The following is an 18060-nucleotide window of genomic DNA, read 5'->3' on the forward strand; positions in this document are numbered from 1 at the left end:
AACATGTGCTGCTTTGTTTCATTGTTATAACCCTGTACTACCTTATGGCACAGAAAAATTCTTATTTCTACTGAAGCTGTGGGTAACCTACAGGCATTAGAAATACATATTTATAAGTAATGAATTAAACATTGATGGAGAGAAACAAAATAAGCTCCCTAATTATGTAACTGGGTAAAACAATGACCTGGAAGCCCAATAGGTAACAAGCAAAGATAAAGCAAACAACATCTGTGGAAGTTGTTTAAGGCTATTTAAAGGCTTCTGTTTCAACATAAAGACTTAAAATAATTATTACATAACTTTATTCATACTTATTAGAAATCTCATAAAAGAGCCAGTCCCATCTGGTTTATAAATCCTAGTAATCCACTAATCTAAAAATGGATAAAGGTCAGAAAGCATACTACAACTGGAGTTTTTTAATGTCTACTTTTTAAAAATATTAAATAAGATTACATATATAACTGGAATCCATGATCTCATTTCAGAAACAAGATTGCATATAACAATATTAAGTCCAGAAGGAGAAAACAGGCAGTTTCTCATTTTTAATGTATTCCTAATTTCTATTAATGGCACCTTCTGAATACTTTCATACTAAGCAGTTTTCATATAAGCTATAAATTAACCTTTAAGGAATGCTTTATCCAGTCACTTAATATGAAAATACAATAGAAAAATGCCTGCCTGTCTTTCAAGTAAAAATGCACATATATCAAAATGAAAGGTTTGGCATTAACTTTGGAAGACATATTAAATAGCACTCGAAAGAAAATTTCAGGAAACTACCCTCATGCCTCCTTAACCTCTTAATATTACAAGGCCATGAAATTGTGAATTTTAACCCCTGTTGGGGATGTAAATTAATCTTCACAGGTTGCAATGTGATAATCACGCAGTTTTTCTTACACAATTGGTTGAAAGAGGAAAGCTTGTTAAAAGCTCTTTAATGACAGAGCAGTCAAAACCCAACATTGTTGCTTGAAACCTTGGAACTGGTTCAGTGCTTAAGAAATCAGTCCCAGCAGTTTTAGAGCAATTACCTACATCATCACAACATAACTCTGAGGAAAAAATGGGACTTAGGTGAGACATATCCACTCTCTGTGAGTTCAGGTTTCTCTCTCATCCATTGGTCAGACCTCTCAGATGGAACTACAGACACAAAGAGTCCCTCAAAGCAGGTGACCTGCTTCACTACTCATCACTTGGAAACAGAGAACTGCAAAAAGTGAAGATCCCATGCAAGTGTTTAAAAAAAAGCGCATCAATCATCTATGAAAATATTTTCTCCTTAACTATTGATAAAATGGCTGATCATTCCCTACATTAATATAGCAGATTGTCACAGTACAAAGATTTTTTTGGAAAGGTGGTGCTTCTGGGAAGCAAATTGAGCCCATTTGGGTTGCCATTGAGACTTTCAAAATTATTAAGCTTTTATTCCTTATTTTACAGAATCTGTAAAATCACATGAAGTTAGATATTTAAAATACTCAGAACCTCATGAATCTGAGAGTCTCCATCTAAACAGACAGAAAAAGTCTTCTCATTGCAAAAGTTTGGGTACATATTTATTTGCTGCTGTCTTACTATCATAAAATCAGAGAAGAATGGCTTCAGATTTAGACTGGTCCTGAAAGTGAGCTATCAGAACATAAAACAGATATTATTGCCTGTCTTGTCTATTTAAACCTTATCTAGGTCCAATCAAAATGCTTCACAAAGGAACAAGTAAGATGACCTAAGAACAAGTAGGCAACTCCCAGAAAAGCAAATTACAAGAAAAGCAAAAAACAAAACAAACAAAAAACAAAAAAAAACCAACCAAACAAAAAACAAACAAACAAAAACCAAACAAACAAAAAAAAAACCCAAAAAACCCAAACCACAAACCAGAAAACTTTTATCCTTTACAGATGATGATTCAAAACTTTGGGCTGAGAGAGTATTAGCAAATGTTTTGGGGAAAAAATGGTACTGACTCTAGAAGTAAAAATGAAAACAGCTCTTGTTCAAAGTATCCTCCCTTTAATGTTAAAAATAATTTTAACACAAAATTTCTTACTTTATTCACTGGCTTTGGGATGCTCATAGAAATATTTGAGGTAAAACAAGTCTACAATTATGACCTCAATATTTATATAGGACATTAGGGAACACAGATACTACATTAGTTGTCACTGATTTTGCCTAATATCGAAATAGTTATTACAGGACCTGTTTTGTTACTTTTGACTTATTACCAATGTTATTATTACTTAGTCTCCCTTTCTAAGGTGCTTACAGAAATCAAGAGATAAAAATAAAATGAATCTATTGGTCTGTTATACTTCAGTCTGAATTTCACTGTACAGTATTTAGCAAAACAATTTAAAATTATTTCAGCATTTAGAGATACATTCCTAAACAAGATGTTGATGATGTCTTGCTTTGAAACACAGAAGACAGCTTTTCCAAATACTTAATATTGCAAACAAATTTATACTGAAAATAAAATAAAGGACAATGAAAAAAATAATTCCTCAATAATCTAGTTTTCATTCTATTGTTATCATAATCTTGTTTATTGTCTGAAATCCTTGCTAGTTTACTGTTCCATAAACAGTATAAACCTGTATACATGTCAAGAATCAGATCATCAACTAAAATATTAGAATTATGGAAGGTAAATCTCTGAAATCTTTCAAAAATGCCTCACAATGTCAATATCCTACCATCAGTCACAAATTATATTATAATTAAGTTCTTTGCTTTCACACTGTATTGAAATAAACTGCCTAAGCTCCCTCAGAGAAAATAAATAGTAATCATATAACTCTCTTAAGGTGCCATATTTAAATGTGACAAGCAAACATGTTCTTTATCCAAGTAATCAGGATTATAATCTGTACCCTGCTATAGAGAGGGTGTAGTGTGGAATATCCTAAACTCCCGCAAATATACCATGAAAACTGTTAACTGGGCAATAAATTCATCACTTATTTTCAGCAAACAAACAAAGCATGCTCTTTTTTTAATGCTACAAAACACTATAGCCTGTTAAAATCCACAAATGTAAAAAATTAAAACATATTATAGAGACCACAGAATACATTATGGAGTGATGGTTTAATGGAATCCACATATCCAGCATTCAAACCTGTAAATAATATCTGTAATGCTGTCATATGAGTTTATGTTTATAATAGATCTAGCAATTCTGACATCATGATTAAAAATCACCAGTGTATATAAAAACTAAAATATTGCCTTGTAGTTAAAAAGTCTAACACTGTTTCTAATTTTAAATTTTCTTATCATTAAGAAAATATCTTCTCATATGAATTAACACCAGTTATTTTATACAACGAGTCTAGAGAGATTTCAAACTAAGAATATATTTTTGTCATTTTCCTGAAATTAATAAAAAAGTACTTCTGGCTCAATAGCAGTACTAATGAAAACATCACTTTAAGTAAAAACCAAAACACCCCATACCCTTCCATAATCACAAAACATTGTCAGGTCAAGAATGTAATAATTATTTTATCAGTTGGCAATTTATACCTGCAATCATGTCGTCCACAGTACTCATCTTCAGCAATACCTGTTCAATTAAGCCAACTTCCGTGCTGGTCTGTAAATTACGGACACTTTTACGTAGAATTGCAGTGAACATACTCCAGATTTCTGCTTGGCACGTTACATCACAGTGCTCCAAAAGCTCTGACATGCATGTAATGCTCTCTGCATCCTGGATTATAAAGTTCATCTCTAGATCAAATTCACCACCAACCAGCTAAAAAAGAAAACAAGAACAGCATTACAATGTGAAATACAGTTTAGTATCTCTCATACCTTCATTGTGACCAATACAGAATATGTTTTATATAGTTAGAGAAGCAACTTTGATAAGAGAAACTTACAGCTATGCTTTCTAAGAGCAAATGAACAATCATGCTATGCAAAACAATGCTTGTAAAAAATACACATACTAATATCATAAAACAGATCCTTCTATTTTGTCACTGTGTTGAATATAGCATCTCAATAAAATAAAATATATTTGAAGCATTCCTTCCTATGAAGTAATTGAAATGATCGCATGGCCCAGATAGATGTAGCGCAGAACCTGAAAAGCTCAAGAAGCAACTGAGGCTTTTCCACCATTCTCATAAATTTGCCTACTCAAATATAAAAAGACAGTGAAATTAACTTAGCTTTTTGTCCCGATATAGGCCAACATTTCCCTTACTTATATGTTTGGAAGACTTTACTGCCTTTTCCATTGTCCTACCCAAACAGTCATGCCCCAAAAAAGAACAACTCATCTGCTCTGGAGTAACGCAGACACAGAAAATTTACATTATTACACCACACATCAGGTCATTGTGTGGCCAAGGAAAGCTGCTGACTGGTGCAAGGGAGAGACTGTGCCAGGAAAGGAGCAAGCACTGAGATAAGAAGTGAGTTAACAGCAGCTGATGAAATGACAGCCTGACTCCTATCCATCCAGGTACTGGTAAAACACTACCCCCAAAGTCCTAAGCTCCAACTAAACCGCAAAACTACCAGGCACGTATTAGGAGTGAGAGAAGCAAACCAGTAATAGAAGATACAGTCAAGACCAAATATACCTTCAGGAATGGAATTCAACATTTTTGATCAGTTATTTGTTTAACTTATAAAAGCTGAACTCAAGACAATCTACTAAACCAAATATGAAATTTTGCTTAAAAAAACAAACAAACCTTTTAACGGCATAAACATCTTTCAATTCTGAAGGAAACACAGCCTGACTCTCATGCGTCCTACTTTATCCTAGTACCTTCGAAGAATTTTGAAAGTACCAGTGTGAAATTTCACAGAATCATGGAATCAGAGCATGGCTTGAGTTGGAAGGGACCTTAAAGATCATCTTGTTCCAACCACACTGCCATGGACAGAAATATTCCACTTGACCAAAGTTACTCAGAGTCCCTTCCAGCCTTGGTCAATCTCTCTGGGAAACATGTTTGAGTACTTCACCACTCTCACAGCAAAGAATTTCTTCCTAACATCCACTCTAAACCTTTTCTCCTACAGTTTAAGGCCTTCCCCCCACTACCTATCAGTACATGCCCTTGTAAAAACTCCCTGTCCAGCTCTCTTTTAGGCTCTCTTTAAGTGCTATAAGGTCTCCCTGGAGCCTTCTCTTCTTCAGGCTGAACAAACCAATTCTCTCAGCCTGTCAGCAACACTAATTTCAGTAACTGTAAATATATTACACAAAATAATGGAATAAATTTATATTAAAATAATTCTAAGAATTTTTGTTCTATTTGTTTAATGGAGTTATGTAATTAAAATTTCAATGACAAGTTTTAAATTAAAGCTATTCAAATAATTATCTATTACAAGTGCATAATTTCAACAGTCAATTTTAATAGAAGGAAAATCTATGGCCTATTTAAAAGCAGTTGGTATTGACTTCAAATTAAACTCTAAAAAATAAGCAAGTGGAAACTATGCAAACTTTTTTTAGTGGCTAAGCCTATCCAAATATTCAAAGACTTCTTTCATATCCCATCTTCAGACAATTAATACAAGTAAGCAAGGACTAGCTTTGGCTTCCACCCTAATTCATATTTTGCAGTCACTTTCAAATTACTTTTTCCTCTATCAATTAGTTGTTAATATTAATTATAATTTTGTAGCATAAAAGCTTCTAATATGCTAAATATATAAATTGACTACCTCCTTAGTTCTCCTGAGACATTTAATTACATTCAAATAAAAACTATTATCCTAATTATAATTAGTACTTTAATTTAAAACTTGTGACTGCATATCATATATTTGCATATTTGGTAAACACAATGTGTACCAAAGGAAGCCAAAAAAATGACAAGATTAGAAGCACACTATTTCTGTGGTCATTTGTTAGAATTATGAAACAGTTTCAGAGTTTTTACTCTTTTTTCAAGAAATCCAGAGTTTTTATTTCTGAAAACAGCAGCAACCTGTCCATACTTCATCAGCAATCTGCATTGTTGTGTTTTCAGATATCTCTTCACCAGGATGTGCTTGAGATTATGTTAAAAACACCCAGAGCTAAAAAAGCCACCTGTAGAAGGCAACCAATTGAGCTGTCTTACATGATTACCCCAAAAAGGAAATTAAAACCTTCTGGAAGTGTCTACTTTCCTCCATTTTTTTCCATGGAGGAAATTTAGGATGAAAAATTGTATCTTCTGAGTCTTCATCACTGGATACATTCAAAAGCCATGTGGTCACAAGTCAGGACAACTGGGCTTAGTTGGCCCAGCTTTTGCAAGAGGGTTGGATCAGAGAACCTCCACACTTCTGTTTCAACCTCACAAATTCTGCGATAATATTTTGACAGGCTACCTTCAGACTAGATATGCTACCCACCATTTGGTTTTGATAAGTTTGACTCAAAAACAAGGAAAAACTCCAGTTATGCCTCAGTTGGAATGAAGAGGTGCAATGCAGATTGATCCCCTTTCCTCCAACACTACTCACTGTAAACTTCTAGTTAATTTAAATTAATAAACTAATATAGAATAAGTAAGGCAGATGGAAATAATTCACTACAGACTAAAATAAATCAAACGGTATTTGCTTTCTAATGTAAATCAATATACTAATATTATAAGTGTCACTTAAGTGTTATTAATATGCAACACAAATAAAATGAAATGAAGTCTATGTGTCAGTCTAAAGTGACAGGATATTTCTGTACTATTAAAACCAAGACATCTTATTCTATAAACAATCTCAGAAAATCTGCATCAAAAATACACTGAATGCTCATAAAATTGGTTCTATAAAGAATCTTCTGGGCTACAGGCTATCCAGCAGGTGCTACAATTATTTCACTTACTCAGTTGGCTACAAGAAATTTATAGTCCATCAGGGTGACTGCTTATTTCACCAAAGAAAACATGAAAATGCTCCTATTTTCCCTTAACTTCAGTTTAAGCATATTTTAGACAGTAAAAATGTTCATAATTATCATTAAAATCAACTTCCTTAGTAAAGGGAACAAATTAATGAACTAAATGACGATGATAGCAAAAATGCAGGAAGGTAGGGAGAGGTGACTTCTTTAAAGTATTCATCCTAAATTCATAATGAATTAAAAATATTAACAGTTTTGATAAAAAGAAGTCTAAGATGACAAGGAAAAGCTAAACAAAAGCAAGTATACAGACATAAATGAACATGGTTAATTTGTGTTCGGGAAATAGAGCAGGCATCTCTGCTTTAAAATGTGCACAATCCAATGGAATTCAGCCAATAAAAGAAGAAGAACATTCAGTACAAAAAAAAGTATCCTCTAACAACATTTCTGCAGGTGGATTTCCCAGGGAGGACAGTAGGTAAAGAGGAATAACCAGTCTCCACCACAACACAGGGAGGCAATGAGCTGGTAAAGTGCTGACATCAATGATAAGGACCAGCTTTGCTGAGGAGACAGAAATCACTAAATGCAGTTAAAAACCAACTGCTGAGAGCTGTAAAGATTCTTCTGATATCAACTGTCCAGAAAACAATGCCTAAAAATTCAAAATTAATAAATGCAAACTAATTTAACATTAATATAATTTTCCTCATGTGTACAAGACAACAGGCTCCAAAGTCTGATATTATGATCCAGAAAAGAGATCTTGGAGCCTGAGAGGGTGCTGCTTCAAAAAATTATGCCATATTAAAAACTGCCAATAAACAACTAAATATTCATAATGAATTTGCAGCTTTCTAAGTTGGGTAAAACTGTGGATGCAACACCATATACCAAAAAGTTAAATATACTTTAAAAAAGTATCTTATTTTTAATATAGCTCCTGTAATAGACTTCTGTAATAAGACAAATTTCAGCTAGAGTACAACATGAACACTTCAATAGAAATCCTCACGGAAGACAGTATGCCATACCATAAATCAGTGCTCTTTCCATATCATACATCTCAAATACAATCTTTTTTTTATGTCAAACACTAAGTTTTTGCATTCTTCAAGGGAATATTTAATATTTAGTAAAGACCAAGCTTTCACTATGATTAAGTATCCTAAGTATTGCTTGTACTTTTATATATTCTGCATTTTTCACAGCTCAATTGTAAGAAATGAAACATCAATCTAATGTTCAGAAAATGGTTACAGGTGTGTTAACTGTGGTCAACAAAAAACTCCTCCCAAATTGGTAATGAACTGCCAGTAATAAGCAAGTTAAACTGGATTCCCCATGCTGAGATTGCTTATAACAGGTTGACACTCCTTGCAAATTGCTCTACACCACCATTCTCAAATGCAGCTGCTTTCCTCAGAATCTCCATTTTTAGGAGTATTATGGCCATTCCTCAGTAAGTTTCTACCATTCATCATGCTATGCAATAAAAGGGTTTCTTCCTAAATTGCCACATCTCTGCAGAACTTAGGCTGGTCTTTTACACCCTTTTGAGCTAGCACAGAGAAGAAATACTCCCCCAACATATCTCAGATAGCATATTCATACCAGTTCATTCTATAAGTGAATAGAATATTTCAGCTGGATGTGACCTAGAAGAACCACCTAGTCCAAGTGTCTGACCATTTCAGGGCTGTCTGAAAGTTCAAGCATGTTGATAAAAGCATTATCCAAATGGCTCTTAAATGCTGACAGGCTTGGGGCATCAAACAAATTTCAGAAAGCCTGGTCCAGTGTTTGCCTATCTTCTTCATAAAGAAGTGCTTTCTAACATTCAATTTAAATCTCCCCTGGTACAGCTTTGAACTATTCCCATGCATCCTGGCACTGCATACCAGGGAGAAGAGCTCAAGAACTTCCCTCTCCACTTCCTTTCCTCATGAAACTGCAGACAGCAATGATTAAAAACAGTATATTAGAGCTATATAAACCAAAGTCTTAAAGCATTTACATCTCTAAGTTTGCAGTTCATTGCTGTCAAAAAAGCATTTTCTAGCTTCCTTACAGTTGGAGTCCTATTTGCATTTATTTAAACAAAAATCAAGAATATGAATCCCAATACTAGACAGACAGTGCCACTGAAAAATTCAAGTATCACAATACTATAATTGCTAAAGCCCTAATCACATCCAGACCTAATCATCACCAGGTCACTCCTACATTCTCTCTCCTAATTAAGTAATATCATATTTGCTCTCCTTTTTCTAAAGGCAAAAATAAATGAAGGCATACCACTGTCAACATAACAACCTCCCTGTTTTAAACTGAAGCATTTTAAGTGCAAATATATACATATACAACCAGAATTAAAAAAAAAAAAAAAATCTCTTTCTTGTAGCTACATAGGAGGTAAACAGTTTGGAAACAAAATTATTAATTCTCTTCCTCTCCCTAATGCTCATCTCTCATTTTCAGCATTACAAAACAGCTAACTCAGCATATGGCACAAGCTTCCACAGAAAAAGAGTTGAGAATAACCTACTCAAATGAGATTGAAAATCTCGTAAAATCCCAAATCAATTAGTTCTTTTGAAGAGAAAATTAGTAAACATTTAACTCTTGATAACTAAAGCCATCATATAACATGGAAGGATAATTTTTGTCAAAACTGGAACATCTTTTCTGCAAAACAAACTGAACTGATTTCATAATCACCAATGAGAATTCCAAATATGTGGAATCAGACTGCTACTGTTTCTTATATAAAGACAGGCAACAGTATAAGCATTAAAACACAGTTGCGTGAGAAAAGCAGTAGTGGACTTAGGCAGGAGAAAAACAGGTTACTATTTTATGGTCATTAACTAAAACCTTAAACTTCTAAACAATTAATTCAGATTTTTAGGAAGATTCTTCTTCAACTGCATGAAAGAAGATTTCTTTAGGCAAAACCACTTAGAATGCTAAATAGAATAAATTAAATTGTTCAGTGACAAAAATGTGTGCTGATCATATGCACTTGTTAACCTAAATATATCAATTTAACTACAGAGAAAATCACAGCTAAAAAAACATAAGAAGGTATGTTTCATAACTGGTACACATTATTTATTTTTAAATTAAAAAATGGCAGTCCTCAGAGATTCGAATTACAGCTATGTGTATCTGGGATAATTTTCACAATTCTTTACCACTATTGGAAAGTAAAAGATGCTTCATGGAAGTGATTATCTCAGTGGTTTTAGCTGCAACATCAGAATGAAATAAATATTTTTCAGGGAATGTAGTACTTTTTACTGACTATAAAAGGACAACAAGTTCAGACAGGCACTTCTAAAGTTATGCCAGAAAAATCTTAACCAATGTGCTCACAATATCTTTTATAACCAAATGACAGCACTAAAAGACTGATTCTCATTACAACAGGATATAATTCTGCACAGTAACGTACACTTTTAAACAAGCCTTCCTTCATTTAATTTCAAAACCATTTTTACTCTGAATAATATATTGCACATACTCAGTAGTTTGTCACTAAGGGAATGCTACCTAGGAAGTTTATTGACAATTTTAAAGTAATCCAAGAAATTAAATTTTGTTTTAATATTTGCTGTGACAATATGAATGAAGTAACATGGTAAGCTTTTAGTCCTTACAAGAATGTGCTTGTTATTATGCAAGCTTAAAAATACCCCATGAATTTAACTTCATTTTCTTTCAATTTTCTTTGAGGGAGGAGGATACTCCTGTAGGCGGACCAACTCCAGTAGCAGATCAACTGCATATACATATGATTTACTGAGACAACTATCAATTACACTCAGATCGCAAAGCTGTATAACACCCTTGACAATGTCAGACGTTTCCTAAGCATTGTGGAGGCTTAAAGAGAAAAAAGGAAGAAAAACCCAAACCAGAAAACAAAAATGGGCTATTCACCAATTTCTTAAGCTGTTTACCTACTGCAAAAAAAAAAAAAAAAAAAAAAAAAAAAAAAAAAAAAATCATTGTTTTGGGGTAAGACAGGAATTAGTTTGATGAAGTTCAAATACCTGCCTTCATAAAAGCTTCTTTAGCACAAGAGTCAGATTCCTTGAAATAAAAAGTCCTACCTCTCTAGAAGGAATGCAAAAAAAAAAGTTTTAAAGTGTGACACAGGACAAATCTTACCCACTCAGAAGAACCTGTAAAGTACTCCAACCACGTCTGACAGAAATGAAGACTGATCAAAGTATTTTACATAAAAGTACCTAATCCAAAACACTAACCCAAAAGTCCTCCTCATGGTCTCTTGTTCCTGAGCCACTAGAAGGGGACACTGTTCCTATTTATTATTTTGATCTCCACAAAAGCATTTTTGGCCAAAGAAGAATATGAGCTTTTACTTGAAGATGTTGAACCTGAAAAATTAAAGACTAAGCAATAAAAATTGCAGGTTTATTTTCGGTGGAGCAAAATTAAAACAATTCTCAAACTTGTAGCTAATTTGTTTTCAGTTTATCTAGCTAAGTTTCTCTTATAAATTACTTCTGATCTTGACTGAATCACAAAAGAGATCAGCCAATTAGATAATGGACTTTCTTACATCAAAAAAGGTAACAGATACTCGGAATTTATTTTAATAAATGTAATCAAGCCACTTAGTTTTGCCACATATCTGAAAGCAAAAATTCAAAAATTATTTTTATGAACTGTAAAAAAGTTGATTAATGAGCACAGCTTAAAGAGCATTAAAAATAGTATTACTAAACAGACATTACCAGTTCATTTTGCTTTTAATACTTCATAGCCCATTCTTACCTGTCTTCTATCACTTTCAATAATAACTTTAAAATCAAGGTACAAATGCTAGTATAGTATAAGCTCATGCTTCTAATTGCCTGTTTTCAATAACCAGGTGTATTTTAAAACAAGTTACTTGGTGGTGGTTTGGAATTGTGGGGGTTTTTTTGGTTTTAGGGAGTTGTTTTTCTCAAAGGTATTTTCTTTGTTTCTGAGCCAGAAGAGAAGCAAAATAAAACAAGGAAATAAGCAAAATAAAAGAAATAACTGAAAGTCACAAAAGTCACAAAACATAGATAAACATTTTTTGCAAGTACTTTGTAGCCTCTTCTACTAATAAGACTAAGCACTTGCACTGCTGAAAATTGCACAGCCAAATCTAATAGGTCAGCAGCATTAATTATTTATTTTTCAACAGTCACAAACTATAATGTATATAGTTTGGGGTGTTTTAGGTGTTTTGAATGATATATTATCTCTATAAAGCAAAACTTGCTGAGATCTAACATAGTTATCAGAGAACATCACCAAAAAATTGAAATTCTAAGAAACATTAAGCTGTCAACAATTACACATTGATTTAAATCTAATTTGTATTTCACAGCAAACACTATTACACATTATGTTTGTGCAAACAGCAATGTCTGTTTTTAAAAGACAACAACTGGAAAAACCTTTGATACATGCATGAATGAACCTTTTTTCCAAACTTCACATACAGAATCAAGGAGAATGAATTTGCAATAAATACTAATGGAAAATTTTAGTCAACAGAAGTTGCTCAGAACAATTGTTTTATAAATTTCTTTGCTTATTATTTCTTTTTTTTATTATTCAAACATACTTGTCAAAGCAATTTCTTCTTTGTATGTTAACTCACAGATGTAGTCTGTGACTAGAACAAATTGCAACAATACAGTTAATGGAATTTTAGTCTTGGAAAATTATAGGATTTATTTCAGAATAGTCTATGGGATTGTTCCCTGGTACATCAAGGACACATAACAATTAAAGAATTAAAACATGACAAAGAAAGTTGATTTATGAAGATCATGGTGTGATCATGGCTACCTACATACTTTGGCTAAGATCAAAAAATAGCCACATACCATCAGGACAAAGCTCACTAGCCCCAAGTACTAGCCCACTGTTTTCGTCTGTAAACTCAAAATAATCTGCAGGCTCTCTGATTGAGAGAGGTACAATCAGGAAGGCAAAGTGGTTGCTCTTACAGGGCATTACCTGTTTTTTCCTTACTATTCAGGAGAGCTCTCTTATGTGCCACTTACCTTGCTAAAAACTAGCTTGCTTTTTTTATACTACTGCATTGTTCTTTGGTAAGAAAAGAAATTTCTTACATTTGTCTATTAAGATTAGCTATTACCTACTTTAATTTCTAAAATAAATAATGAATTTTTATAGTGTCCTATTCTCATGTCCACTTTTTTCTTCAGTTTTGGTGTTCTTTAGAGTCTTTCACTGCTTTCATAATGAAATGTTTAATTCCCCTCTTGTCACACAACACTCGACAACTCTTAAAAGCCCAGAAACTATAAATCATGGCTATTCAATATTTAAAACCAAAAAAATTAAATTAATTTAGTTATTACAGTGCCATTTTCCAACTGATACCTATAGAGGTACTTTAAAGATTAAGGGCAGAGGGATAGCCCAGGCAAACCACAATGCCAGGTATAAATGATCTCAAACAACACTGGAGTGAAATGTGCACAGCACTGGTCTTAACTTTATTTTGCTGAAAAGCAGGAGTTTAGTGGGAAGGTCCTTAATTCTCAACATCCTACTGCCTGCTTACATCAATAATTTTGAAATATGTAGTAATATTTTTGGTTGTTGTCAGCATTCTGAAAGCTGAAATTTCCAGTGGCAATGTTCATCACCAGCTAGAGAAGCCCTACATTCAATTTCAACATGCTCATTTTCATCAATCTTTCATTTTTAATTAACTACTTACCATGCAGTCCTCTGCTCCAAAAAGTCAATGTGTGAGAAAACAACCCAGTGTTTGGCACAGTGAAAAGCCCTCACTCACCTCTGAACAGTGACTCTTTAATCATTATAGAACTAATACTGGGCATGAGCTATAGTTCTATTTAATTCTCTGTATACAACTTAACCAGGTTAAAGCCAACAGTAAATGCAGAAGTGCCAAGCAGAATTTTTCCTTAAAAAAAAAAAAATGTAGAATCCAGGAAATAATAACAGAACAACATCTATTATAGACTCAGATTTATTTATGGAGCTTGAGCAAATGCTTAATGTAGAATCTACCTAATTCTTGTTAAGACAGAAATGCTTATTGACTATATTTTAAAAATAAGCACAGTCAAATGTATAAACAATCATGGTTTTACCTCAAACCTTACTTTGTTCCAATTTTTCCACATACATTTTAATTTATAACTAGCAAAACCCTTCAACTATTACAAAAAAAATATCTCAGGAAACACCATAATTTGCAACAGCATAATATTGCCTAGTAGGCAAAAAAATGCAGAATACATATACATGAATTTAAGATGTCAGGGCTGGGAAAATCAATAGCCATATAACTCCTGTTACTTTTCAGTTTTGGTTGTCTGAAGTTGGTTAATTTTTCAAGCAAAGGCAGTCCATACATTCTTTAAGGTTCTGTGTTTCTTTAAGAAAATCAATACAAGTTACACCATTTGTTACATTTTTCTTGTCCTCAAAAGTGCTCAAGATAAAAGGAATTGTCCTTTAAAACCTCTTAAAATTTTTTGCAATCCAATTTATTTTTTTCAAGTCCTTACAAGAATAAGCTGCCCTTTATTATAAGAGCAATTTCTGTTACCAAGATTTGTAAGGCTAGAATTTTTTGACAATATTTGTCCCCTTTGTTTCTCTAAATAACTCTCATATAATGTAAGAAATTTTTTTCTGGTTTGTGACTGGACTCCCACAGGGTTTTAGCTGCCATTAATGATTTAAGATCTTTTTTTGAGCAATGATAAAACCCAAAACCTCAGCTGCTAAAGGAGGCACCACATAGACCATAACGAATTGTTTTACAAATATTTAAGTGCATCCTAATTGCCTTCCTCCAAGCTTCTTCTTAATTTATTATGCAGCTCTTCATCCAGTGAAATATTTTTTTTAACTTACAGATGACACAGTTAAGAACAAAGGCCAGAATTATACGGTCATTTAGGAGGTGCACCTATAATGACAAAGGATTATTTTAGAGAAGGAAACAGAAGGGGAGATAAATAAGTGTAAGAAACAACTCATTAGTGGCCAGAGTTTTCCTTATGTAAGAAGCTTGTTGGATCTTCATTACACAAAGTATCTCAGCACTTGAAATCATGACAAAAGGCCAAATATTTACAAAAAGTGTAACAATATAGACTGGGCATATACTGAATTTTCTCTATTAGAGTGTTCCAGCCTCCCATTATTTGTGACACAACAATCTCTTGCTCCAGAAATAACATCATTGTTTCAATAGGCCAATAGATTTTCTTCCAATAATTCCTCAAATTCTTAGAGTCTTCACAGCCCACGGTAAGGAGTCCTACATTTTCCCCATGATTTGTGTAAAAATATCCTGTTATACATCTGCCATAGGTATATTTAATTTTAACCCTGCGCTACTTGCATTTTGAAAAGCAGAAATTGGGTGTTTTCTATCACAGTCTCCCCTTTATTTACTTATATTTCAAATACACTTGGTCAGCTCTTTTCCAAGCTGATCAATCCTACTTTAAGTCACACCTCATCTGAAATCTGTATTTAATCACACTTCTTACCCTTCATATTTTTTGCTAGTCCTAATATATTCATTTGAGACTGGAAATCAACAGAACTTCATACAACATTCAAAATACAGAGATATCATTATTTTATAGAGTTTCAAAAAAATTACTCCTATTGCTCATTTTTCCTTATTAATGCTTCCTTATATTTAATTCCTTTTCTGATTGTTACCAGGAATCAAAACATTTTCCACAAAGCTAACATCACTGTGAACCCATTTACAATAATGTCTGTGAGATTGCACAGTTAATATAGGGTAGCAGAAGCAAAATGAAGTTAGAACTTCTATTACTCCCTATAAGATAAGGAGAAAATAGACTTATGAAAAACCTTTTTATAAATACCTACATAAAATAAATCAAGTTACATAAGCACCATACATCTCTGTAAACAACAAAAAACCTTTCCCATTCATCTTTCCCATCATAAACTCCATTTATACATAATTGCTAACCAAAATTTCAAATGAAAGGATAGCTCTACTGATAAAGAATTAAGATCATAAGCTCTTATCACTCAAAAGGAAAAGGTATCCTCTCATCAGCACATTAGCTCTTAGCTAATTCACTTTAAAAAAAAATCAACCTAGAGAAGTGCTTACAAAAATATGGCAAGCAGCCAACAATATTTTTCAGCAAAATACTCCATCACACCTTAACATTTCTTCCATGTTTTTACACTAGTCCTATTAATCATTCACTCAACTGATGAAGCTTGGAGGAAACACTTCAGGATACACTTTTATCTACTCTTTAAAACTCAGACCCAGATTTTGAAAACAATATCACTGTGGACTGAGTTTCAAAACCTCCATCTGCAAATCTAATTACAGAGCTCCGTCTGTACCAAGAATTCCTTTCAAGGCATCATGTAACTGAGTAAAACTAAAATCACTATCATTTGGTTTGATAACAAGACTACAGATGAAGTGTCAATAATTACAGGGTTAGGTCTTACGTAGTGGAGGAAATTCAAGTGTTCTTAATTGCATTAAAAGAAAAATTGATATTCTGCGCAGTTAAAAATCGTCAAAAATTACCAAAGTACAAAAAAATTTATGACAATTTTTTTCTCTGTACATAAATAAGATTTACCTCTACTCATCAAATGCACATATTAATTTATTAGTAAGAAGAATCTAAAAAAAAAATAGAAGGAGGGGCTTTTCAGAAAAGAGGGTTTTAATCACATTAGAACACAATTTCAATCACAGTCCTATGTACCCATGTTTTATTAACAAAGACTTTGGTTCTAAAACATCAGTTGTCATTTGAAATAATTATGTTTGGTGATGCCTAACATATTATTCAATCATATTTTAAAAAAGAAATTAGAACACAAAGGACTTAATACACCTAACTTATTAAAAAATGCAAAAAAAAACAAACCTCCAAAAACCAGCATTCTAGCCACACGTAAATGAGAAAGTATGAGAAAAAAATCAAATCAGATTAGAAGTCATTCACATGAGACACCAAACTTCGTATTTGATTGGTTTTGGATCATCTCAAAAGAACTTAAAACACATTTTTGTTCTAGGGAAAAGTATAAAATACTAAGCAGTAAATAAAAGGAAAGACCTTCTAAACAAGGTCTTCTCAAATGGCTGAATTTAGTAATTGTCAACTTCTTACACAGTTTAGACAGGAGAATAAAACAGAAGAAGGAATTATAGTTACAGTTCACCCTTTAAAAATATCCAATGCCACAAATCCAGCAGAACCTACCAAAAGGACTTTTCAGATCTCATTTAAAACACTCAAATTGAAATATGCATATGTGAACGTTAAAGAGCAAGAAAGATACTTTGAGAAAGGCAATATTATTTTGCTATTTTGTATTTTTACCTTATGAAATGCATTCTTTTATTTCAATGAATATTTAACAACCAATTATTAATAACTAATTAATAAAGCATAGAAATTTTAATTTACGTTAGACTTTTTACAAATATATCCAGAGGCCTATGTCTTCATAATGATTTACATGAAGAGGGTGTTTTTCCCCTTTTGTCTGGTGTAAAATAAAATTAGTGCTTAATTTAGGTGAAAATGTTACTTGAGAGGAAATGGAACAGTTATATAAATGGGAAAAGCACAGCTATTTAAATAATCATAATTCATAAAAGCGCTTTCATAAGTGAGGTCTTCAGAAACAATTATGAACTGGCAAAATAGAAAATTTATTCCGGTGCTCTTTAATCAAATATATGATAATCAGAAGCAGTATGCCAATTCATCCTGTGTGTAAACAGATGAGAGCAACTTTGCAAGAACATAGCACAATGACTGCAAAATCTTGATCAAAAGTTCAAGCATGTCTCCTTCCATTCCTCCCCCCAACTTTTATTACATATAATGATATTCTTAACTTATTGAATATAGGCAATACCCATAATTGTGTTCTCCAAACAAACTACTTCACTTTCAATTGTTTCAGTTAACAAAACAACTAATTACTCTGTTAGTTCTTCTTGGGACACCTTCATTTAAGATATAGTTAGGGTTTACCTCCTCAAAAAATGCCACATTTAAATTCTCTCCGTAGGAGAATTTACCGCAATATATGAGGGAGGAGAAAAA

The 18060-nt window shown here is 32.8% G+C and overlaps 1 protein-coding gene across 15 annotated transcripts in view; it reads right to left on the reverse strand.

Annotated features, from left to right (window-relative positions):
* NBEA (neurobeachin) overlaps positions 1-18060 on the reverse strand; it is a 457966-nt gene that overhangs the window by 374622 nt on the left and 65284 nt on the right. For all 15 annotated transcript variants that reach the window (XM_041719826.2, XM_041719812.2, XM_041719807.2 and 12 more), the window contains exon 2: positions 3553-3784. In XM_041719826.2, the coding sequence (XP_041575760.2) occupies positions 3553-3784 (232 nt within the window). The remainder of the gene's footprint in view (positions 1-3552; positions 3785-18060) is intronic.

Source organism: Taeniopygia guttata, chromosome 1 (assembly GCF_048771995.1).
Source record: "Taeniopygia guttata chromosome 1, bTaeGut7.mat, whole genome shotgun sequence".
Lineage (NCBI taxonomy): Eukaryota > Metazoa > Chordata > Aves > Passeriformes > Estrildidae > Taeniopygia > Taeniopygia guttata.